This window comes from Canis lupus, chromosome 18 (assembly GCF_011100685.1).
Source record: "Canis lupus familiaris isolate Mischka breed German Shepherd chromosome 18, alternate assembly UU_Cfam_GSD_1.0, whole genome shotgun sequence".
In the NCBI taxonomy this organism is placed as follows: Eukaryota; Metazoa; Chordata; class Mammalia; order Carnivora; family Canidae; genus Canis; species Canis lupus.
In genome coordinates this window covers 36,719,410-36,745,333 of record NC_049239.1, presented here as the reverse complement: position 1 = coordinate 36,745,333, position 25,924 = coordinate 36,719,410, and the positions used below count along the sequence as shown (strand labels likewise).

Sequence of the window (25,924 nt, the reverse complement as noted above, 5' to 3'; positions counted from 1 at the left end):
TGCTATGAAGGAAATAAAACAAAGGGATATAGAGTATGATTAGGGACTACTTCAAATAACTCTCCCATCGAGCATTTATTATGTCCCAAGCACTGTTTCTCAGCATATACTCATTTGTTTTTGTTTGGTTTAAGATTTTATTTAGATAATTGAGAGAGAGAGAGAGTGCACACAAGCAGGGGAGAGGGGCAGAGGGAGAGGGAGAAGGAGATTCCCAGCTGGGAGCTCCATGAAATACGGATTTGCTCCCAGGACCCTAAAGGCAGATACTTAACTGACTGAGCCACCCTTAGTGCTCTAGCATACACTCATTTGTATATGAGTGCCTGTACTACATAAATATACCTGTATTATTCTAAATGTTTTACAAACATTACCATTTTATATTTGGTTGTAGAATAAACAAATGCTATCAAGTACCAAATTTATTTTTTAAAAAGTTTCTGTGAAGGGATGCCTGGGTGGCTTAGCAGTTGAGAATCTACCTTCGGCTCAGGGAGTGATCCTGGAGCTCCCTGGGGGGAGTCCCACATTGGGCTCCCTGCGTGGAGCCTGCTTCTCCCTCCACCTATGTCTCTGCCCCTCTCTCTGTGTCTCTAATGAATAAATAAATAAAATCTTAAAAAACAAAGTTCCCGTGAAAATAAAGAAGGAAAATTTCTGCAGTTCCTTCTGTGCATTGGTCCAAGCTTTCCACCTTTTCACTTACAGCAGGAGAGGAACACAGAGGTTCCCCAGAGCATAGTTTGAATACCACTAAAATAACTCTCCAGCTTTCCTTTCGGCCCACTATTGCTGCTTCACTCTAATGAGCAAATGAGATATTTGTATATAACCTATTAGTGTTGAGTGAATCTATAAAAATATCTTCTTAAAAAAGATTTTAATTTTTTAAGTAATCTCTGGACCCAATGTGGGGCTTAAATTTATAGCCCTGAGATCAAGAGTTGTATTCTCTACCAACTGAGCCAACCAGACACACCTATAAAAGTATCTTTTGAATGGTAAAGACATTGCTGTGGACATTCCTGGCTAGTGCAGCTCAGCATCCTTCACTGCCCTCTGGCAACGCACCCTTCTTTCTTTCTGGAAACCACTCTCCCTAAGTCTCTGTCCAGGTGGTTCCAGTAAAGCTGACTCTACTCCTGACAACAGATTTGATGCACCTGACCTGGGTCTAAGCCAATCATCACATCATAGTGATCTCTTCTGAATGGGACCTGACACAACAGAGGTTTTATTTATAACTCGAAGATTGTGTTGAAACTTCTGGGAAGTTTTGTGGCCCTGAGACCTGAGAACATTTAAGGGCAGAAGCTGCTGACACCATGTTCTCTCCATGAATCCTGATGGCAGAACTGAGAAAAAAACTGAGAACTGATCTAGTCAGTTCAGGATGTAAACCAACATTTCCCCGGGGCTCTTTTCAAATTACACACTTAAGCCACTTTGCACTGGGAATTTTATCACCTGCATTAGTTATACAGGCATCAGTTATACTATTGAGTTCTCTAACTTTTGATGGCCAGTAAAATGGAAAGTTCTGTTACAGTTGTTGTCATTATATTACCTGTGAATCTTACTTTTTTTGCTCTCCTGTATCATAACTGAAGCCCTGCTCTAAGAACTATATATGACATTAACTTATCGCGGCTGTTTGGCCTAAACTTTTAGGCTGTTAGGCATGTAATATTTTTTTTGAACACTCTTTAGATGCTATCTTCTATTTTTTTCCTTTCTATGCTTGTGTTGACCATGAAGAATTCTATAGTTTGAATATGAATGGAGAAATTATCTAAACTAATCCTTACCCTGGAAGCAGCAGTATAGCAGGTAAAATTCTAAAAATGGCCCCCACAGATGTCCTGCCCTAATCCTTGGATCCTGTGAATATGAGATACCACTCTCATGATCATATTATGTAATACAGTACAACTGACCTTCAGGTAGGGAGATTTGCTGGGTGAGATATTAAAAATACTTTTGTTAAACCTTGGAATAATAAAATATGACAACCTAGCAAGTCAAAATAAGTATTTTACAAGACTTGTAAGCATAATACAAGATTTTATGTCTCACATTAATATGCTCATATATATTATCTACAGTCTCACAAGTCTACTCATATGTATGTATGTGAATATGTACATCAAAATAAAGGAGGAGCACTTCAGTCTCCCCTCTACACAGTGCACACACAGACATATATACACACACATTTATCTACATGAGTTTCCAAGAGTAACGTAAAAGGCAAAGGAATCTCAAATTTAGAAATTTAATTTTCATTCTTCCTAGTCAAGGAATTGTCTGCTTGTCTGACCCACTTCTTATAAGTGATGTAAGGCAAAATCCTTACCTCTCCCACATTTCATTGAATTTGACCCTATTTTATTATTCTTATGGAGAAATGGACTTCCAATAGATGTCTCCAAATATCTTAGTCCAGAACTCCCTATTAAAAATATACTAAATACTATGGACTGCCAGTAATTTAGAGAAACACTTGGTGTCTAGTGCTAATAATGGTCCTTTCTTCAGAGGCTCCAGATAAATATTTTTATACATTGTTTTTTAATAAATGTTTCTTAGTATTGAGCCTGCATAGATCAGGAGTGCAGTCAAGTAATTTTCTTTCTGAAGAGCTCTCCTTTCACATATATTCTGTCCTTAGCCCCACATATTTCTACTTTGGAAGTGTTTTCTTTTATAAACATTTCATTTTGAAGTAATTATTATAAATTCACACGAGGTCACAAAGAAATGTTTAGAGAAGTACCATAAACTCTTTCTCCAGTTTCTCTCAAAAATAATATTTTATACAACTATGGTGCAGTATCAAAACCAAGCAATTGATATTGTGGCAACCCAGAACTCTTAAATGTCACCAGTTAGTTGTGCATGCCCCTGTGGGTGTGTGGGTGTGTCCATGTGCTTGTGTGTGTGTGTGTGTGTGTGTGTGTGTGTGTGTGTACTGCTGTGTGAAAATCCTGTTTGAGATTGTTATTGTCAAACACCTAAATTATGTTTCAGGTTTCTATTTGTTGTTTATTGCCATCTTGTTTATAAGAGCAAAAAACTTCAACACATCTTAAAGTCCTATAATGTGGCACTGGTTACACAAATTAAGATTCACACTAAGCAACAATAATATAGACATATAGTTAATGCTGTGGAAAAATGTTTAAGAACATGTTAATGTCTGGTATTGTTATTAAACATAAAAAATTAACATGTCCCCATTTTTGTAATTATGACAACAAAACATAAGAGAGAAAAATTAAAAATTAATAATACAGAATTATGTATTTTCCCTCTTCCTTTTATTTTGTTTACCCAAAAGTTTAATGATAAATATTAGTAATAAAAAATAATAACAGTTATTAAAATGTTAATCTCTTTGCTTTGTCTCTCCAACTATATTTAACTTACTTGAGAACAGACTATCATACTTATTTGTATCCCCCAACTTGGTGATACAGTGATTTGATATATCCAATTTCTTTTATTCACAAAAAGCTAAGAACACATTTTTATAGCATGACTGTAGTTTGTCACCATTAAGTTATTTCTTTATGAATATACATATTTAGTATGTATATATTCCTTAAATTCTGAGGGATATTTTTTAAAAGACATACTCAAATACTATGTAGTATAATTCTCTATAGCCAATGAGAACTCAAAAATTTCTTTTTGAGTAACATTAAAAATGTTGCAGTGCACAGCTGCAATGAAAATTTCAGAATTTTTAAAGGCAGGAATTGGTTTGGATCTTTATGATATTGTTCATTTAATACTAACATCAACACTAATAAGATCATTATCATCATAAAGGCTACCATTTACTGAGTCTTTACTATGTGCCAGGAATTGAGCTAAACATTAATATCCATGACATCATTTAAACTTCACAATAATTGCTATCTCTCTTTATATGTGAGGAAATTAGCATCAGTGATATTAATTAGCTTACACAAAATCAAACCGTGAGTACTTACAACTAGGACTGGAAACTAGGCCAATCTCACTGCAGGTTCTGAGATGTCAATTAGGAAGCTATATCGTACCTCTTAATAGTAGAGGCACTCAAAAACATTTATCAAATGTATGACTGAGTATAAAAGTGAGAAATTAATGCTTATGTATCATATATAAATGAATTGACTCTCAACTATTAGGGAGCAACTGAACAGGAGAGAACACAGTGAACAAAGTTTAGCAACGGGAGTCAAAGATTTAAATTTTGATACTAAAATCACCAAATCAATAATTATGTATTCTGAGCATATGAATATTAGAATATTGTTTTGTCTGCTCAGTTGATCGCCTTGCCTCTAATTCACAGAATGGGCCAATTAGAGACTTTTTGCAAAAAAGAATGGACTCATGACAAACATACTGATGATATTGAGTCAATCAAAAAGATTGTCAGTTAGCTGTAATCAAATCAATAAATTGCTGGGCAATTGAAATGATCAGATGAACCACAACATAATCATTCTTAAGTAACTTAACTGAAGACAAAAACAACTTAGTTTTCATAAGTATTTGTATTCATGATTAAGGATTGATTCCTAGTATTTCTCTTTTTAGAAAGTAAAAATAATTCTAGGATAGTAAGGTAGAGTGTATAGTTTGGCTAACTCTGTAGTCCAATTTGAAAGCATGAAAAAAATAAAATAAATAAAGGATGACTTATGTTTTAAGAGAGAAAATAAAATGCTATTAGAAAGTCAGACTTAGGCCCCTTCTTTGGTCAGCTAATTTATAAAATAGAAAATATTTATAAACCCAGAAAATAAAAACAGTAACTCAACAAACCTCAAAATCAATGCAATTTTTAAAATCATAGTCAGATTTTTCACTAGTAACATGGTAGGCAAATGCTATATGACACTATGAATTCAGGAAAATCAGGGACTTTTTGCATAAATTTTTAATTCTTAGTGTCCAACAAATTTTTGGGCAGAAAAACTAAGATGCTTAATAAATACTCATAGATTGAATGAATGCATTCTGGACAAAGTAAAAGATGTTTCTTATAGTGCAGTTTATAAACTTGAAATATTGAAAACTACCTAAATTGTTGAATAACAGAAGAATGATTAAATTGTAATATTAGCTATAAAAACCAAATGGAAAATTTATTCCTGAAAAATACCATAGCACACATTAGGAATTCAATATATGGCTTAGCAGCAAATTTGAAGAGTTGGAGAATTAATGATCTGAGAGACAGGTCAAAAGAAAATATCCACACTAAAGCTTAAAGAGACAAAAGGTGGAAAATAAAAAATAGAGCATAAGAAACAAAGTTCAGAGTAAAAAAGGAATATATATATATATATATATATATATATATATATATATATATATATATGTCATTAGTGTTGCTTCAGAGGAGAGGAAATGCAACTGAAACAGTATTTGAAGAAAAAATTGCAATTTCCCAAAACTGATAAAATACTGGAGGCCACTGACTTAAGCCCTAAACCCTCAAGTATTATAAATACAAAACAAAAATAACGTGCACACACAAACACTAAGAAAAATCATAGTAAAAACCAAATACAAAGAGATAATCTTAAAATCACCAGAGAAAAACAACATTGTCTTCAAAGGACCAATAAGATTTATACCTGACTTCTCAATTAAAATAAACAAAATGGAAGTCAAAGACAATGGGATTATATTTCCAATGTGTTCTAAAAAAGTAGCTGACAACCTAGTTTCACACTCAGTAAAAATATGAAAGTGAATATATGGAAGTGAAACATTTATATCTTAAGACAATTAAAAACAGAGAAAATTAATGAGCAGCAGACTCATACCTAAGGAAATATTAAAGGATATTCTTAAAACAGATATTCAGTGATTCCTGATGGAAATCCAGAGATACAGAAAGATCAACAGGACAATTAAAAATGTGGCTAAGACTAACTGAATATTGACTAAAAAATAATAATTATGATGTTTTGTAGAGTTTGAAATACATATAGAATTAAAACATACATCAGCCTTTATTCAGAAAGCATATATATACAAGGAGAGTAGGAGTTCCAAGGTCCTTGAATTATCTGAGAAGTGGTAAAAACATTAATTTTTAAAAAGATTTTACTTATTTATTCATGAGAGACATAGAGAGGTAGAGACATAGATAGAGGGAGAAGCAGGCTCCCTTCAGGGAGCCTGATGCAGGACTCCATCCCAGGACCCTGGGATCACGACCTGAGCCAAAGGCAGATGCTTAACCACTGAGCCACTCAGGTGCCCCTAAAAATATTAATTTATATTAGATGTAAATAGGTCAAGGAAGTATTATAATCTCTAGAATAATCACTAAAAGCATGTAAAACTACCAAGATAATTGGGAGGAAGTGAATAAAATAATATAAAATACTCAATAAATCCAAGAGAAGGCAAAAAGGGAGAGAGGGGAAGATAACAGGACATAGAATATACTGTAAAAATCAAATAGCATGTTAGATTTAATATCTAACTCCAAATATCAATAATTATATTATCAATTAATGGACTAAATACTTCAATGAAAAGACACATTATCATACTGCATTGAAAAACTATAATCTTTCAAACAAAGCACTCCTTCAATATAAAGATCAAATCTAAAAATAAAAGGATACAAAAATACATCATACAAACTCTGATAAAAAAAGCTGAGGTCACCATATATAAAATGAGATAAACTATAGTCAAAAAAATTACTGGAGATAAAGAGAAACATTCCATATTAGCATAAGGTTTAATTCATCAGAAAGATGGTAAAATTCTCAAATTAAATGCACTCAATAAATAGCTTCAAATTATAGAAAAGGAATAGTCATAAAATAAAAGGAGAAATAGACAAATCCACAATTATAGTGGAAGATTTTAACCAAGTTTCTCTCAGTAAATGATCTAACAGGCAGACAAAATATCAGTAAGCATATACTGAGAACACATTTATCAAACAAACTTGATTTAACTGACATATGTAGAACACTGCACCTCCAGACTATAGAATACATATTCTTTTCAAGTATACGTGGATCATTTATAGAAATTGTCCAGATATTGAGGGGGCCATAATGCAAATCTCAATAAGTGGCAGAGTTGAGATCATACCAAAAATGTTCTTCAACCACAGTGAAATAAATCTAGAAGTCAAAAACAAACGTACAAATAAAAAATGTTTTAAATATATGGAGATTTAAGAAATATACTTCTGAATAATCCATGGATCAAAGACTATAATAAAATGGGAATGACAATGAATATAAGACATTAAATTGGTGGAATGAAGCTAAAGCCATGCTTAGAGGAAAATTTATCTCCTTGGATGTAGATATCAGAAAAAAGAAAGGTGAAAAAAAAAAAAAAAAAGAAAAGCCAGTGAAAATGGACCTTGTAGAGGGTAGGAGTTTAGATAGGAAAAAGGAAATAAGAGCATTTTGGTCAAACCCAGCATAATGCAAGTATGGTCAGTCTGGTCCTGGATAAGAACAAGGAGGGTCTGCCATAAGAATACAGTGCAATGGGTCTGCTAGTTGATGTTTCTTGAACTTAGTAGGAAATGAAGAGAATTGTGAGTAAGTGAGATGTTCAGAGTCATACTTCAAAGGCGTATCACTCAAAGGAGGAGTGTTTAGGATGAACTACCTTCTCCCTACAATACATTCATCACTCTCTCTCTACTGTAGTGATTTGTCTAGTATCTCCCTTCCCTGTTAGAGTCTAAGGGGGCAGCTCTGGGAGGCAGGAAAGTACATCTGTCTTTTCAGTACTGTATCCCCAGTGCCTCGGATGCTGTTTGGAATATAGACAATGCTCAATAGATATTCACACACTTAAAAACAATGAAAGAAATGAGAAGTTTGGAAATCAGAAAACCATTGTTAGAGGTTGTTTTGGATTGTTATAGGTTGTTTTAGATTGACATATGAGTAGGTCATAGGGCTGCAGCTATCCAACAGTAAGGATATTGGATACACATATAAATGACCAGATTACCTCCTTTTCTATTTTCTTATTTCCATTAATTACACTACTTCGTTCATTCATTCATTCATTCATTCAACAACCTTGTATTAAGTGTCCACTATGTACTAGGTATGTTATGGCCCTGGAGGTACAGATGGGAGTAAAGTTCCTGCTAAAATGGAGTTTACATTCTAATGAGGAAACTCAGACAGAAAATAATTATGTATATGATAGGCAAAGTTAGTACCTTGAAGACAAATAGGGCAGGGAAAAGAAAATTCCAGGTTGTGAGCATGCATGGCAACCCTAAGACCTTGCTGGGAAGCCAGGCTGGCTGGAGCAGAGGAAGGGTGGGGAGAATGGTGTTCAGACAGGGACCTAGTAAAGTAGGCATGTAGCATTTAGTAAGGGCTTGGGTTTCATTCTAAAGGAAATAAAAAATTATCAGGATGATCTGAAGCTAAGGATTCCAAGATCTGACTTATGAATACAAAAGGATCACTCTGGTCATTAAGTGGACAATGGATTGTCAGGGAACAGGAGTCAAAGGAGGCAGACGAGTTAGGAAGCTAATCTACAAGTACCTTGACTGCTTGAATTCTGCTTTCACCCAATTCCATATATTGCCCTAACACTTCTTCCCACTAGTCTCCTCCTTGTCCATCCACATCCACTCAAATCTATAACCTCATTACCTACCTACTACTTTCACTATTATGATACTATATAGACATTCTAGTTTGAAGAATGTAGGAATAGAGTTTCCCATTCCTACCTTGAATAGCTTTATAGACAATACTGAATAAAACAGAAAGATAAATAGTGCATTTTAAAACATTGAAATTAAGCAGCATAATTGAAGGTTTGGGCAGTAAGTGAGAACAAAAATTAATCATAAAATGTTTATTTGAAAGCCTTTGATAATTTTTTAATTAATGCACATTTATGGATATAAATCTAATCTTTTGGAATGTCTGACTTGGACTTTGTTTCAAAGAAGCAGGTGCAATTAGATTACTTGTTTGCTTTATTTTAATTCACAGAGAACATATGGGAATTCATTTAAAAATATATCAAAACACAAACAGGCATCAGTATCAGCCAATATCAGGATATTTGACTTTTCTAATTCAAAAAAAATTATAAGCATAACTCTGCATGTCTGGAATACACAATAATTTTATATTCTTAAATACAACACCATAATCTTGGTGTTGTATATACTATATACAACTACACTATAAAAGAGTTAAAGGCCAATGCTTAAAGCTGAGCATTCCAAGAGCCAGGCCACAAATTTAACCTACTATGAGAGTTTAATCCTAGGAAGTGTAATTAGATTTGGCGAATATCAAAGATAATTATTATATTAACATTTGTCTTAATTGGTAAGACTTCTAGAAATAAGAATTTGAGTGTAGCAATTTAGGCAGTTTGCTTTCCTTAAAAAGATAGTCTATTATCAAAATTGACCTGGGGCACCTGCATGGCTCTTTCAGTTAAGCATCCAACTCTTGATTTTGGCTCAGGTGATGATCTCAGGTTTTGAGATAGAGCCCGGTGTCTGGTTCCAAAATGGGTGTGGAGTCTGCTTAAGATTCTCTCTCTCCTCTCTCTCCCCCTCCAACTGTCCCCCATCTCTCTCTCCCTCTAAAAAAAACAAAACAAAAACTGACCCACACATTCACTGTCTCTATTAAAAACTGTTGATATATGATGAACAAAATGAGAAGAATGTTATAAGCAGAAGATGCTTACAGATTACCATCAACTATATGCAAAACTACATAAATTATTGAATAGTAATAAATCATATGCTATTGAATACTCAAGAAAATTAGAATATGACTTTCAATTTTCAATATGTGTTTTTTTTTACTGTTTATAATCATATAGACACCATCATCATTTGTCTGCTTAAAGAATTTCTCATTATTATTAATTTACCTTTCTTTGAAAAGCGAAAGACTATAATATAGTTCCATTAGTTAGTGCATCTCAAAACTGTTACTGAGAGAAAAACCTTGAATGCAGAAAAAAGAATGTCATTTCTTTCAAGCTTCATTTCTTCTATTGGATGAATAAAAAAAGGCCTTATCAAAATTGATCAATGCAGTATTGTTTGGATTTATATTTTCTTGGAAAGGTAAATACAACTAAGTGAATGCCACCAATTGTAGCCAGACTTAATTATACCAGAAGAACTGTTTTTATAGCAATTGTAAAAATGTAAATAAGGTTTTAAAACTGATTCAGAAATTATATTTTATAAACAAAGCTTTGATTTTAATTTAAACAATTCTCTTCGGGTCTGATATGTATTATTCAGAATGTTCTGCATTTGTTGTGATTGAAATAGTGATATTTCGGGAAACCAGGGGACAGAAACACCTGTTTCTTATCAAATTACATCTCCTAATGATTATAACAATTTTATGCACTAGATTAACTTTAAAATGTAAATACTGCAATATTTAAAAGTTTAGATGAAAACTCATTTAAAACGTAGCAGTGGAGGGGCAGCCCGGGTGGCTCAGCGGTTTAGTGCCACCTTCGGCCCAGGTCGTGATCCTGGAGGCGCAGGATCAAATCCCGCATCGGGCTCCCTGCATGGAGCCTGCTTCTCTCTCTGCCTGTGTCTCTGCCTCTCTCTCTTTCTATGTCTCTCATGAATCAATAAATAAAATCTTAAAAAAAAAAAAGTAGCAGTGGAAAATGTGAAACAAAATAGAATATATCCTTACCTACTTTAGTCCAAATATTCCTGCTAAAAAAGCATATTATCAAAAGCATCTACATCAAAAATGTTTTTCATAACGCATATTGATTTTGTCCTATTGCAAATATAATCATCAATTATTGAAAGTTGGAAAATAACAAATAAAAATTTGAAACTCAATAACAGCTGTCAATATTTGGATATATTTTCCTTCAAGTCATCTGCCCGTCTGGTTAGCTGTTGATTCATCTTTACCTCTATCCATATAAAATTAGGATAATACTAAACATGTTTTATAACTTGCTTCGTTGTTAGTGTCAAAACTCATGAGATACTGAAGTATATTTATTTTTTTTTGAAGTATATTTTAAATGAAAAAATCAAAGAACTTTAAATTTATGTTCTTTTTTGAAAGAGTGAAGTACATGCCAAGTTGAGTCATGAAGAGAAATGTCAGTGTGATCCATGGCAGCTGCTTGCTTCCCTGGGAAGGAAGGGGCCAGTTAAGAGTACAGTAGCTAGCAAACCCCTCAGCGCTCCACAAAGTCACTAGTGGGAAAAGAACAAAGGCCTTTCCAATGCAACTAACACAGATGTGCCCAAAGGCAAACTGTCAGAAACAGTTAAGATGACAGCTACTCACAGTTCATTATTTCCTTCTCACAGGTCACTGGGTGACAAGCTGGGTCAGTGTGCTTTGTTGGCTGTCCCAGTCCTTCCCCACCCCCTATTCAATTTAAATAAGGTAAAAGGCTCCATCGGATAAACTAATGTAAACAAACACATTCCAGACACTTAAAGATGCCAGAATATGGCATTTATTTTATTTTGGACCAAACTTAGAATTAAATGTACGCACAATTCAGTTTATCCAAGCAAGGAGACAGCCACATTTCCGTATCTCACTGATAGAAGAAGAAAAAAAACACTTTAAGTGTTGCTAAAGCAAACAAGAAAATATAACCTATCATGAACTAGGAACTTCAGATTAAAGACCTCACACAGTAAGAGATTTTCTTTTTTTCTTCAACAGGAAAAATAATTTTTTTCCACATTACAAAAAAAATAATAGTAAAGATCAATAATCAGACTCCTTTCCACAAATGTTTGAAATGTATATTAAATGATTCTGCAGATGGGAAAGCCTGGTTTGCGGATTTGTGGTGATTGTTATAGTTTTTTTAAGGATATAATTTAAAATAGTGCATCCATCAAAATGGCAATAGTCCAATCAAGTTTTTATGATATAATACACATAAAATTTTAGTAATAACTTCAAGTGACTATTCAACATGATGCCATCCTTTTATAAAATCACTGGAATAAATACTACTAGGAAAGAATAATAAAACAGTGGTTAGAAGCATGGACTATATAGATCCAAATGATTGTGGGTCACTGAATAAATACTACTAGGAAAGAGTAATAAAACAGTGGTTAGAAGCATAGATCCAAATGGTTGTGGGTTTGAACCCCAGCTCTCTCATCTCCAGCTGCATAACTGGGCACATAATGAAATCACTCTGAGCCTCAGATGCTGTATCTTTATTAGTTTTAAGAGTCCCTCCACCATCAGATTATTGTGACAATAATTTAAAAAATGTATAACATTATTATAAAAATAAGTACTTCCAATAGCAGTTGACACATGGTAAGTGTTCAACAAATGACAACTATTCGTTACCTATCACCAAATTTAGAGTATGCAAAGTGAGATACCATTCAAGGTGGGAAATACCTTGGCTAATTATGACAAGTTATAGTCAGCTATTAAGAGATTTTTTTAAATCTCTAATCCATTCAGTGCAAGTCTCTATAAATCAGTAAATCTAGGCTGTTGGATTCAGTAAGAAGTCAGTGGTTCACAGTCTCCCTTAATATTTTCTACCTCTTATTTAGTCTTCACTAAAAGCTGCATATATTGACATATCATTTATTCTCTTTCTAAACCATTCCACTCTTTTAAAAATTTTGTAATGTTCCATTAATTTATTTACAGAATTAATCTTTTATGTTTTTAAATTTAAACCCAATTAATTAACATATTATGTATTACTAGTTTCAGAGGTAGAGTTCAGTGATTCATCAGTCTTATATAATACCCAGGGCTCATTACATCACATACCCTCCTTAATGACCATCATCCAGTTATACAATGTCCCCACCACCTCCCTCCAGCAACCCTCAGTTTGCTTCCTATGATTAAGAGTCTCTTATGGTTTGTCTCCCTCTCTGATGTTGTCTTGTTTTATTTATTCCTCTATTCCCCTATGATCCTCTGTTTTACTTTATTTAACAGCCCTTTTCCAAGATACTCAGTTAAAATGATAGGCCCCATTTGAAAGGCTAAAGATTTGGAATAATCTCTAAGACAGAACATGAATAATTAGGCCAAATAGCATAGAGGCTAAGAAAAAGACTTTGGTCTCAGATAGGCCTGCCTTAAATTACTACCTGGAAGGCCTTAGGGAAGTAACTTAATCTCTCCATGCCTCAATTTGTTTATCAGAAAAAGAGAGATGAATACCTCTATTTACATACCTCATAGATTATTGGGCAATAATGCACATAAAGCACTGACATGAAGTCATATATGTTAAAAATTGAATATTATCTTTCATTTTCACATATTACCTGTCACTAACTACCAATCTCTCTCTCTCTTTTTTTAAGATTTTATTTATTTATTAATGAGAGACACAGAGAGAGCAAGAGAGGCAGAGACACAGGCAGAGAGAGAAGCAGGCTCCATGCAGGGAGCCCGAAGTGGGACTCAATCCCAGGACCCCAGGATCACACTCTGGGCCAGAGGCAGGTGCTCAACTGCTGAGCCACCCAGGCATCCCAATCTTTCTGTCTTTCCTCACATTTGGCTACTTGTGGTTCTCTCCTTCTTTGGCTACTTCAAAGGAAATAATATACATTTATATCTCTGCATCTTTTTATTCTTTTCAATTGTATGTTCTTTCTCCAGATTATTTGCTCATTAGTGTTTTTTGTTCTAAAATTTTATTTCTTTCTCCAATTTCCACAGCTCAGATCATTTCACATTATTCCTTTATTTTTTGTGATGATTTTTTTCTGTATTTTGTAAAATTATCATTGATAAAAGCAAGAAAATGTAAAGCCCTCCCTTAAGGCTGTGATAATTTAATGCACTGATTCTCTTATATTTGGACAGCATGTAAACCTAATAAGACAACCTAAGTTTCAAAGTAATCAATATGCCAAATTCAGTACCATGTTCTAATTTTGCCCAACAATTCCTTCCAAAATGGGAGGAAAGTAATTGCTTTAAGTACTTACTCTCTACTCAAAATAACTTTGTTAAGGAACAGAAAGAAGGAGAGAAACTGAAATTACATCTATTATGGTAAATCGTGGAGGTGGAGAGTAGAATGAAGATAAATCCCCGTGGCTTTAAGAAAAAAAAGAGAGAGGGGGAGAGAGAGAGAGAAGGCTAGAAGAGTTGCTGTAGCCTGAGACACAAAACCTGAGAAAGGCTTACTAAGATAAGGGTCCTGGGAATTTTCTTATGAAATAAATTCCAAATATATTTAGTCAATTCCTATTGACTAAAAATCACAAGTCTAACTACAACCTCTATTAAAAAGTGTTTTCTACTCTACTTGTTTTCAACACATTTGCACAGACTACTCATTGAGCGCTTCCTATATTCCTGAAAATTTAAAGACAATTAATTTTAACAACTCAAACAAGTATTATGTTAAGTGACATGAACTGCTTTGTTGTTTGTTTTTCTGTTAGTTTTGTGAAGATTTTTTGGCTCACATTCCCTAATACTATATACATTTCTCCCAATGTCCCATCATCAGACTGTACTGCTTCAGAGGAGATAGAACAACAAAATACAGAAGACAAATCAAACCCCTCAACCACCTAGTGCCCTCCATCCTCATAGAAAATATTTCCAGGCTGGGGAAGGAGGGAGTCATGGGAAATTAGGAGTTATCACTGGAGTCCCTGTACACTGACCCACTAGGACCACGGCCAACAGGTGACAAACACAGAAATCCCATGTAGGTTTCAGAAATCTGGGAGCAGCAGGAACCTGTGCCTCTTTGAGTAGAACCCAGGATAATGACAAGACCCCCTCATGCTCTCAAAAAGCTTACAGTAGAAGTGGCTGCCAAGAGAGTCTAGAAAGGCCAACAACGGTCTCATAAAATAGTACTTAAGTTCTCCAGTGGCTCAGTTTTCCCTGAGTTCCTGTTTAACATGAAAACTTCAAAGATTGCTCCCAAGTGACTACATTCTAGTGACCTGAACAGAGTGGCCCCGCTGAATAGCTGTGGCTTTGGGGTCATGTTGGGGATATCAGAGAGTTGAGAATCATATATGATTAAAAAGCAAGTAGCAGAAAAAGAAGCTAGAACTTAAGTCTCTGTACAGGTCCAAGATATTTCCAGACTATTATACAGCAAGGTACTAAATTTGTTCTTTTGTTTATGTGCTCTATCTTACTCAAAATAACAAAACCAAAGTGAGGTTTAGATAACAAAGAGACAATAAATTGAAAAGTCAAATTTGTTATCAGGAAAAAAATACTCCCCTTCTGTTAAAATCTGAGGCAACAATGTATAATTTAAAAATATAAGATAGCTTTTAATTGAAATAAAAGCTGTCATATTGTATACATTAAACTTATACAATGTTATATGCCAACTATCTCTATAAGGCTGGAAAGTTTTTTTAAAAAGATATTAAAAGTCATTTTTTTCTTTCTTCATGCAACTGACATTTCTATCTACAGTTAGAATATTTAAAGTTAGGAATTCTCTCAAACTTTAGTAAGTACAATAAAAAGTATATTACTCCTTTAAGAGTTCATTTCCAACAATTATCATATTAAAATTGCAATTTATAACATCATTTTGTGATTTACAACATCAAATTCAACAAAAATAATAATAACACTACTACTTATAATAATAAACATTAACTTTCCAGTTAAATAAAGAGAATCAGAGAAATAGCTTCTATTTTCCAACCGAGGGTTATTTTCATTTGGTTAACAAAGTCATTGGTTAGTGTTATTCTATAGAAATTATGTCAATTTTTAAAATTATCACTGTTTAAGACCATCCATTTTCATTTACTCTCAGGTCGAAATATAATAATGTTGTTATGAAACGCAAAAAGGCTTATCTATGTGGGTATAAGGTTCTTAAAGCCCTCTTGGTATTTTCACAATTGGAAATATGCTCAGTATCACTTTAATTATGTTATTTCAGAGTATTTTAGTGAGATCCCAGGACAGTAACCCTTCTCAAGTATATTTATAAGCAATACTATGCATCAAGCCTTAATGAAATACACATAAATGTCACCTCTCTTCATCAAATGTGACCCGAAAACAACTGTGCTTGAAAGCCAAAGGGTTTTTGAGATATTTCAATAATCTTCAAGAAATCAATCTTACATGAAACTGAAGGAAAACATCGAATGTCATTGAGCAATAAAGCTCCCTTCTGTCAGTGTCCTACCTCTGAGCAGAAGCCTTAGGATGTTTCTCTTCCAGTTTCCTCACCAGTGCCACTGTCAGCTGCCTTGTCTCCCCAAGAGAACCTTCTGGCATTAAGTGGGTGTCTGAAGGTTCTGGCAGTTGCTTCAGACCAGGGACGGTGGCACTTTTTTGCAGAACCTAATAAATGAAATATAACAATAATGTAGCTACTTTTCATTGAGTGGAAATATCTAAGCTATATATGCTCCACATTTAACATTACACTTTTTAGGGTCCCTCCAGTCTTCCTCATTCAGCACAGAAATTATTTGTATACAGCCAGATGGAAAGGCAGCAGTCCTAACAAAAGCGACTAGGTCATCCACTATTTAATAAAATAATGTTTATATGATGTTTATATAAATATAAATGTGAATATAGACATTTATATTATGTATATGATTTTAAACAATCAGTATCATTAAGATGTGAATTTGTGCTTGTCTCCTGAAAGCAACTTGAACATTTTCTCTTTTCAAAATACATTTTAGAGATCTATTTCTGTCTTGCCTCTGGCTCACTACACTGACCTCTTCTGTTAAGCTGCTACCATGTTCCTGATGAGTTGTAGTCCGGGCACCATGGTGAATGTGATACTCTGTCTGGGTCACATCCACTTGCGCAGTTAGCTCCTCTAGGAAGGTCAGAACAAACTGAGGATAAGCCTAAAGGAAAGGAAAAACATTAAAAGTACTACTAGCCTTGTAAGTAACAGCCAATAATCTATACAACTGTAATGATGGGAGGATAAATTAAATTCGTAGTAAGAAGGTCTGATTAATACAATGTACCTTATTATCTAATTCAGATCAAGATCAAGCCAAACACCTTTAATATTAGGATTTTCAGTTAGTTGTTTACTCTGATCAAGTTTAACTAGATTGCTAATCTTTACTTTCAGAGAGATGATAATATGAAAATATTAAAGCCATACTATATAATAATAATAATAGCTAGCATTTATTGAGTTATTTCTACATAAAACGTGCAATTTCTATATTGTCTCGGAGTATTCATTTCTGCTCTAGAAGACAAGAAAACAAATGGGATGGATGAAATGCATTAGCTGCATTAAGCATTGATAAGTTAGTAACCTGAGGAGTATCAGACAGAAAGTAACTAGAGCATAAGTCTATGAACACAGATAGAAAGGGATAGAAGGGCAAAGTAGGCGTTTAATAATCATGATTTGCTACATACATAAATGAAGCAACAAATACTAATAACATGCTAAGTATAAATGAAGCAACTGAGACACATAATAATTGTGAGATCTTTAATTGGCCACCTCTTGCTGACTCTGATTTTGGATTTTTTTCAGCCAAATAAGATGCATAGCTGCCCATCAGGCTAACTGGAGAGCATAACTATTGGTCAAATGTATTTGCCAACAAGCTTTCTGATGGAGCAAGTGGTTGCCATTTCCTCAGACACCTTTAGCATGTTGGGCACCCTTGTTCAAACCTCCACACTGGGCCTTGTAGCCACATCATCAGAAAGAAGGGTGATGCAACAGAGAAAGGATATGTCAATTTTGCAGAGATTCAGGTATTACGACCCTTTAACCCACTTACATCTATCTAAAGCACCTTTCTTCCCATACATTTTGCTTCATATTTGAAATTGAGCAAAAAACTGTGATCTGAGCATTTTATCTGGTCTGTGCACCTTTCTGTTCCATGAAATCTATGATAGCTTATCTAGGAGTGTACTTGGAGGCTACTATTGCATCAGAGTGATTTCTACATGACAATATATTTACATGTTAATCCTTGCTACAGTCCTTTGAAATGGATATTATTATTTTGCCCATTTTAAAAACAAGGAAACAGACAAATGGAAGTTAAGCAACTTGCTCAGTGTCATCCAGCTTGTTTACTAGCCCATAAAACCTAGATATCCTGCCTCAAGTGTGATTATAAACTTCGTTTTTAAAGCGTAGAACTAAAGTTCTGACAAAAATATGAAGAGGTGTTCAGGGAATAATTAAAGGGCACTAAAATCCTTTTATTGTTCTGGAAAAAGAGATACTGAATAACTTTAACCATTGTTCTTGAAACTATATAAAATGTTGAAAATGTAAGGGGTTCCAGAACCTTAAATGCATATTACTAAGTGAAAGAAGCCAACCTGAAAAGGCTACATATTGTATGATTCCAACTATAAGACATTCTGTCAAAGGCAAAACTGTAGACATAGGAAGAAAAAAAAGATCATCAGTTGCCAGGGGTTAGCAGAAAGGGAAGGATGAATGGGCAGAGCACAGAGAATTTTTAGGACAGTGAAACAATTCTGCGTCGTACTATAATGGTGGATGAATGTCATTATACATTTATCCAAACCCATAGAATATACAACACTATAAGTGAACCCTAATGCAAATTATGGATTTTGGGTCAATAATGTGTCAATGTAGATCCATCAGTTGTAACAAATGACCACACTATATGGGATGTTGATAGTGGGGGAGGTGGTACATGTGTGGGGAAATGGGGTTTATGAGAACTCTTTGTACTTTCCACTCAATTTTGCTGTGAACTTAGAGCTGCTCTAAAAAATAAAGTCTATTTAAAAAATGTAAGGGACTCCACCAAAAGTACAAGTGACAAAAGACAAATAGCTAAATTTTACCATATCAAAATTTAAAACTTTTGTGCTACAAGGTCCTCAAAAAATGAAAAGGCAACCTACAAAATGGGAGAAAATATTTGCATATCATATGTCTGATAAGGGATGTATATAATGAATATATACAGACCCCTTACAACTCAATAATAAGAAGACAAATAACCTAATTAAAATATAAGCAAAGAATCTGGGTAGAAGATATTTCTTCAAAGAGGGTATATAAATGGCCAACAAACACATGTAAATAACATGGCTCTAATTCTGACAGTTGTAAATCCCTTATATTCTGATAGTATGAAACTATCATATTTTGAATCCTCTAACAGAGGTAAAGACATTTTATCTAAGTTTATTTCAGAGGTATGTTTTCCTCTTATTGGAAGAAAGCATAGCTGGAACATGGGAAACCTCAATATATATCCAATGAGCTGGTTGAGGCTGTCCCCAAAAGGTAGAGCCATGATGTATCTGAATGTTCTGCTAGACATAGCAGAAGCAAAGACCAAAAAAAGAAAAAAAATGTCATGGCCTCTCCTTCCTAGAGTTGACATGACAGTCTAGCTAAGGTGGCAGACATACACAAGTAACACAGAGTGATGAGTTCTATTATTCATCCTCCCACCAGATATTTGGAGAGATTTGCAAATTGTCCTGGCATTTTCCATTTGGAATCTTTCTAAACCATCCCCACCCCAGGTAATGACTATTCTAACATTTTGATACCATAGTTCTTTGGAATTCTCTGTGCCAAGACAAAGTTCTCTTGATCTCTAACCAGGCACCTACCAGTTCAACATTCAAACCACCAGTATCAACAACTCCCTCCTCTAAAATCTGGAATTCTAATCTTCTCTTCTAGGGAGTTGTCAGCCTCATCTTTGGATTTTTTTCTCCCAGTGCACCTGCACATTATTCCAAATTGATGCCTATTGTCTTAACCCTCATTATTTCCCAAGTCCCTCAGCATTTTGGGCTTCATTATATTCTTCTCATTCAAATCCACTCACCACTGGAAGATAAATTTAATGATTTGTATAACAATAATTGTATAAATGATAATGTATTTACTAATACATCTTTGATCACATCATTCTCACTTAAAAAACTTTAACTAATAGCCTCAGTACACACTGATTAACAGTACTGTACTCTTCTGGCTTCAAATTCTAGCTGTGCCATTTACCAGCTTTGCGGCTAGAAGTTCTACTCCCTTGAGGGAGGGAGAAATTTTCTATGAAAACTGAGTAAGAATCTTCTCAGAATCTCATGCTGACCAAAATCACCTTCAGGATATGGAGATAACTCTCTGCTTGCTAAAGAGGATCCCATCCATTTGTGAGATTTTTTTTCACTCCTATGTACATTAGAAACTAGTCCACATATTTGACTGAACTTGGAGCTCCACAGAAATACTCATGTCCTTATGAAAAATACAGCAAGCAGGTCTACAAAATATGTCTTAAATATTAAGAATATTTAATGTCTTAAACTCTTAGATGCTCTATCTCCTCTTGGTCAGTACATGATCAGGAATATTTTTAAAAAGTGCTTCTTTTTTTCTGATCATAAATGCCTTTTATAGAAAACTTAGAAAATACATAGAAACTTAAAGAAAATAATTATTCATCCTCCTATCACTTGTTTTGTGTAGAAACTTCCAGTTTTGTTTCTACACACACACACACACACAATCTTTGATACAGTATAAATAAATGTTTTCTTATCTGATTTTTCTCAAATCACATTAGCATTTTCCTCTGTCATCATTAATTATTCTACATTATTTGTAGTATCAACATATGGTATCCATAATAAAGACATATCTAATATATTTATACAATCTCACTGTTGATTACCTGTTTTGAATTTTCAATATTATAAACAAAGCTCTAATAAATACCCTTAATGATCTATTATGATACATACTATTAATTAATGCCTTAGGGTAAGTTGTTGTAAGTGGAATTTCTGAGTCAAGGGACACCTGGGTGGCTCAGCAGTTGAGGGTCTGCCTTTGGCTCAGGGTGTGATCCTGGAGTCCCGGGATCAAGTCGCACATCGGGCTTCCTGCATAGAGCCTGCTTTTCCCTCTGCCTATGTCTCTGCCTCTCTCTTTATGTCTTTCATAAATGAATAAATAAAATATTTTTTAAAAAGGAATTTCTGAATCAAAAAGAATATGTATTTTTATAGATTTTGATAAATATTGCTAAACTAACCCTCAGAAATATTATCCCAGTCTCTTAAACAGCACCCAATGTTCCTTGTCTCCTATTATTTGTACCCTTGTGTGGTTCCATCCACATTACAGCAGGATTGGTATATGTGACCCAATGAAGATGCCAGAAGTGTTGTTACCTCACTTCTGAGGTTAGGTTATGAGACACACCATAGCTTCCATTTGGTTCTCCTGTTCTCTCTTGCTCTTTTGGATCTCACTAGCTCAGGTTGTGAACAATACTTTGGAGAAGCCCATATGCCAAGAAACTGAAGCCTCTTGTCAACAGCAATATAAGTATGCTTAGAAGCAGATATTTCATCCTAGTCAAGTCTCAGATGACTGCAGCACTTGCTGACACCTTGACTGCAGCCTCATGAAAGACTTTGAATTAGAGCTACCCAGCTAGTCCACTCCCAGGTCCCTGGACTCAGAAACAGAGATAATAAATATCTGTTGTTTTAAGTCACTATGTTTGAAGGTAATTTGTTACACAGCAATAGATAACTAATACAAAATACCAAAAAAAAAAAACCCCTCTAAATATAAATACAAAAAAAATGTTCATGTTTGTTTTCTTACATTTTCATCAATATTAGAATATTCCTAGTTTTATATCTACTGATGTTTAACAGGGAGAAAATACTGTCTCACTGTTTTACATTTCTTTAATTTCTAAGCAGGCTGAATGTTTTTATTTGGTTTCGCTCTTCTAATTTTTCTTCTGTCATGTATTTCCCTTTCACATCCTTTATCTATATTTCTATTGAAATGGCAATCCTTTTCTACTGCTTTATCATGTTGATTATATACTAAGGGTACGATCCTATCTCCGGCATTTATATTGCAAAGATTTTCCCTGCTTGTCATATTTCTCTATTTACTCTTTGTTAGGCGACGTAAGATTTAGGAACTTTTAAATTTTTACATACTCAAGGCCATTAGTTTTTTCCTTTGTGGATTTTTTTCAGACTTTATTTATTTATTCATGAGAGACACAGAGAGAAAGGCAGAGAGAGAAGCAGGCTCCTCATGGGGAGCCCAAGGCAGAACTTGGTCCTGAGATCCCAAGATCACACCCCAAGTGGAAGGCAGAGGCTCAACCATTGAGCCACCCAGGCGTCCCTCCTTTGTGGATTCTATCTTTGTTTGCATGCTCATAAAGAAGTCTCCTCACCACTAGTGTGGGTTAGATGCTTTAATCCAGGCTTTCTTCTAGACATTTTATGGTCCCCTGTTAAAGTCTAAATCTTTAACTTAGCTAGAACTGCCGGATTGTATAAAGGAAGTAATCTAACTTTAGTTTTTTTACAAATGAATAGAGTAATATTTAACTTTAAAAACAAGCCAAATAAAAGAAATGAAATTTATCCAAGTAAAAACAGTATTGAAAAATGTCAATGTTATATTTAAATTTGTATGTTATTATTACATATCTACAAATTATCAATTAAGTAGAATCAATATGCCAGAATCATTTGATAGGCCAGAATTTGTGCCAAATACTCAACATGTTAGTATTAATATCTTCCTTTTGCAGACAAATAATGTGAAGCTTGCAAAAGACTAAATGACTTATATAATGCCACACAGCTAATAAGTAGTGGAGCCAAGATTAGTTATTAATATCCTAAAGCAATTCTGTCTTTTTTTTAATAAATGGAATGAGCTCCATTTATGATCCAGTCACAAATAATTATCGAATTATTCTCCACTTTAGCCTTAACTAGATGGAAATAATTTTGGACGTGACTAAATTTAGATCTAATAAAAATTTCTAAACCTCTAAAAGAATAAAATTCCTTATTAATAGTTCTGCTCTGTGAATTGTAATAAAAAAAGAACAGCAATTATGTTTGGGAATGGAACATTAAAATTTTTAGAATCAAAATCCTCTTAAAAAATCATGTGTTTGAAACACAGAAGTATGAACTATTTGCTAGCTACTGTTGGGAATGTACCATTGGGAATAATTAGGAAATTATAAATTGCAAGAAAGGGACAGGTAAAAGCTATCCAGTAAAAGTGGATGTTTAGGTCACTGAATTTGGGGAAAGAAAAGAAAATACACTGAAACCTTGGTCCTGCTCTACTGTGTCTGTTGGAGGGAAGAGCAATACTTAAATAGAAGAGAATTGTGTTCTGGGTACTAGGAGTCTGCTCTGTTTAGGTATATCTCAGAATGAAGCGCTCCTGTGTAGGTACAGGTCAAAATGCTAGAAGGATATTTTAGTACAGTCTCAAAACTCTACTTTTTATGGGGCGCCTGGGTAGCTCAGTCAGTTAAGCATCTGACTCTTGATTTCAGTTTCAGCCCAGGTCATGATCTCAGGGGCATGATCAAGCCCCATGTCAGGCTCCACATTGAATATAGAGCTTACTTAAGATTCTCTCTCTCCTTCTCCTTCTGCCCCTTTCCCTGTTCTCTCTCTCTCTCTCTCAAAGAAAATGTACTTTTTGTTTTTACGAAGGTGCATAAGTAGTTTTGGTCTGTCTGTGACTCCCTCTCCACTAACCTGGAGCTTCTGGCTCAGGAATGTAGTACAGTCAGAAACAGGACAAGGGGAAAAGTAGGGTGAACCTCAGAATGAAGTTGGATAAAGGTTATTTGAAAAATGCTTTGCCATTTGATGTCTATGTCAAATTCCCTGCTTAGGAACAAAGCTAAAAGTGTATGTAGTCCTGGTTGATTAAGTTAAGTGACTGGGTTGGAATTTTAGCCAGTGTGCAAATAAATAACTACTCCAGGGAATGCTATTATCTTATTTTTTAAATTTAAATTGTATCAAAGTCTCTAAATTTTTAAAATGATGCAGGTCATGAAATAACAGCTCAACAATGCAATTCTAGAACACTACAGAAATAAAACTATTATTTTTTTTATCAGTCAGTGTCCAATAAGGAGATATAAACCACGTAGTAATTTGAACAGGAAAAGTTTAATATAAACAATTGGCAACAGAGGATCAGACTGTCAGGAAATTGGCTAGTAAAAGTTAAAGACAACACTATAGAATATGTGAATAGCACATATAGGGAGCAGCGGTGCTGCTAGGCCTGAGATAGAATGCCCAAGGCAAAGGCCTAACCCAAGGCTAAGATCCAAACCACATGGAAAAGTCCACAGCCAATGCTCACTGGATGCTGAAGAAGTCCCTGAGGTAGTTCACCCACAGGATTTACCCTAAATTTGCCTTTGGAGCACCAGAAGAAGCTGCCATAGGGAGGTGCCTAGCTGGTGACACCCCTAAAAAGCCATGCATGAGGAACATGCTCAAGGAAACTATGTGAAAGTGCCACCTGGCAATCCTCAGCAATGAAGCTGCAGGAGGCAGATGCTTGGTGATAAATGGTAGATTTGAAACTGAGAGGAAATATATGGATAACTGGCATGCTCTGTGTTATAGGTTGAATCGTGTTCCCCCCGGAAGTACAATGAGGTCCTAACCTTTGGTACCTGGGAATGTGACCTTATTTGGAAAGACGTTCTTGGGACACCTGGGTGGCTCAGTGGTTGAGCATCTGCCTTTGGCTCAGGGTGTGATCCTGGAGTTCCAGGATGGAGTCCCACATTGGGCTCCCTGCATGAAGCCTGCTTCTCCCTCTGCCTGTGTCTCTCTCTGTGTGTCTTTCATAAATCAATATATAAAATCTTCTTTTTTTTTTTAAAAGAAGTTCTCTGCAGATGTAGTTAATTTAATATTAGGTCCTTAGGGTAGGCCATAGAAGAGAAAAATTTGGACACAGACACATGCATGGAGGAGAACGGCATGTGAAGATTCAGACACAGAGGGAGATGGTCATATGAAGATGGAGGCAGAGACTGGAGTTATGCTGCCATGGTCAAGAATGTCTGGGACTGCCAGAGATGGCAAGAGCAAGGAAGAAAGAAGCTTCCCCAGGAGGACTGAGAGGGTGCACAGCACTGCTAGCACCTTGATTTCAGACCTCTGGCTTCCTCTTATTCCATTCTATAAATCCAGAATAAATGTGGATTTATTCTCTTCCACAACTGGAGAGAATAAATTTCTGTGGTTTAAGCCACCAGTTTATGGCACTTTGTTACAGCAGCCCTAAAAAATTAATACACTATGTATGTCCAATTCCATTCATCTGAGTAATTTAGCATTTCTGAAATCATAATGGTGGGATCCTGAGGCAAACACAGGTACCAGTGATTAACCTAATTTTTGCCTGTCTTAGTTATCAATGATTAACATTCCATTTAGGCTTGGAATCACAGAATAGGAAGAAAATCTTGAGAATTCAAGGCCAGTATTATTGAGGCAAATTTTTATGCAAATATAATATACGTATAGAAAGTACATAAATCTTAAGTATACAATTCAATCCATTTTCACTATAGTAAATACCTATTTAATTAACCACCCAGATCAAGAAAGGGAACATTATCACAACACACCTGAAGTACTCCTCCTATCACTAACCTCCAACTATACCCACTCTCCTGACTTCTAACACAACAGATTTGTTGTTTTTGCTTGGTATTAAAGTTTAAACAACTTTAATCATATAGTGTATATTCTCTTATATCCGGTTTCTTTGTAAACCATTAAGTTTTGATATTCATTGTTATGGGTAATTATAGTTTGTTTATTGGCACTGCTATCTTCCAAAGTCAGAAGACTAAGGCCCATGATCTAAATCTAACTACCTGTTTCTGTAAATAAAATTGTATTGAAACACAGCCATACCATTTATTTACATATTGTGTATGGCTGCTTTCAAGCTACAAAGGCAGGGTTGAGAAATTGGGACACGAATTGCATGGCTCACAGAGCGTCAACTATTCAGTATCTGACCCTTCACAGAAGTTTTCCAACTCTGC

General features: G+C 34.7%; 1 protein-coding gene across 23 annotated transcripts in view; it reads right to left on the bottom strand.

Moving 5' to 3' along the window:
* The window catches only part of DCDC1 (doublecortin domain containing 1), a 482,774-nt gene that overhangs the window by 195,145 nt on the left and 261,705 nt on the right, over positions 1–25,924 (bottom strand). For all 23 annotated transcript variants that reach the window (XM_038563136.1, XM_038563134.1, XM_038563146.1 and 20 more), the window contains 2 exons: positions 16,760–16,894; positions 16,210–16,367 (listed from right to left, as the gene is read on the bottom strand). In XM_038563136.1, the coding sequence (XP_038419064.1) occupies positions 16,210–16,367; positions 16,760–16,894 (293 nt within the window). The remainder of the gene's footprint in view (positions 1–16,209; positions 16,368–16,759; positions 16,895–25,924) is intronic.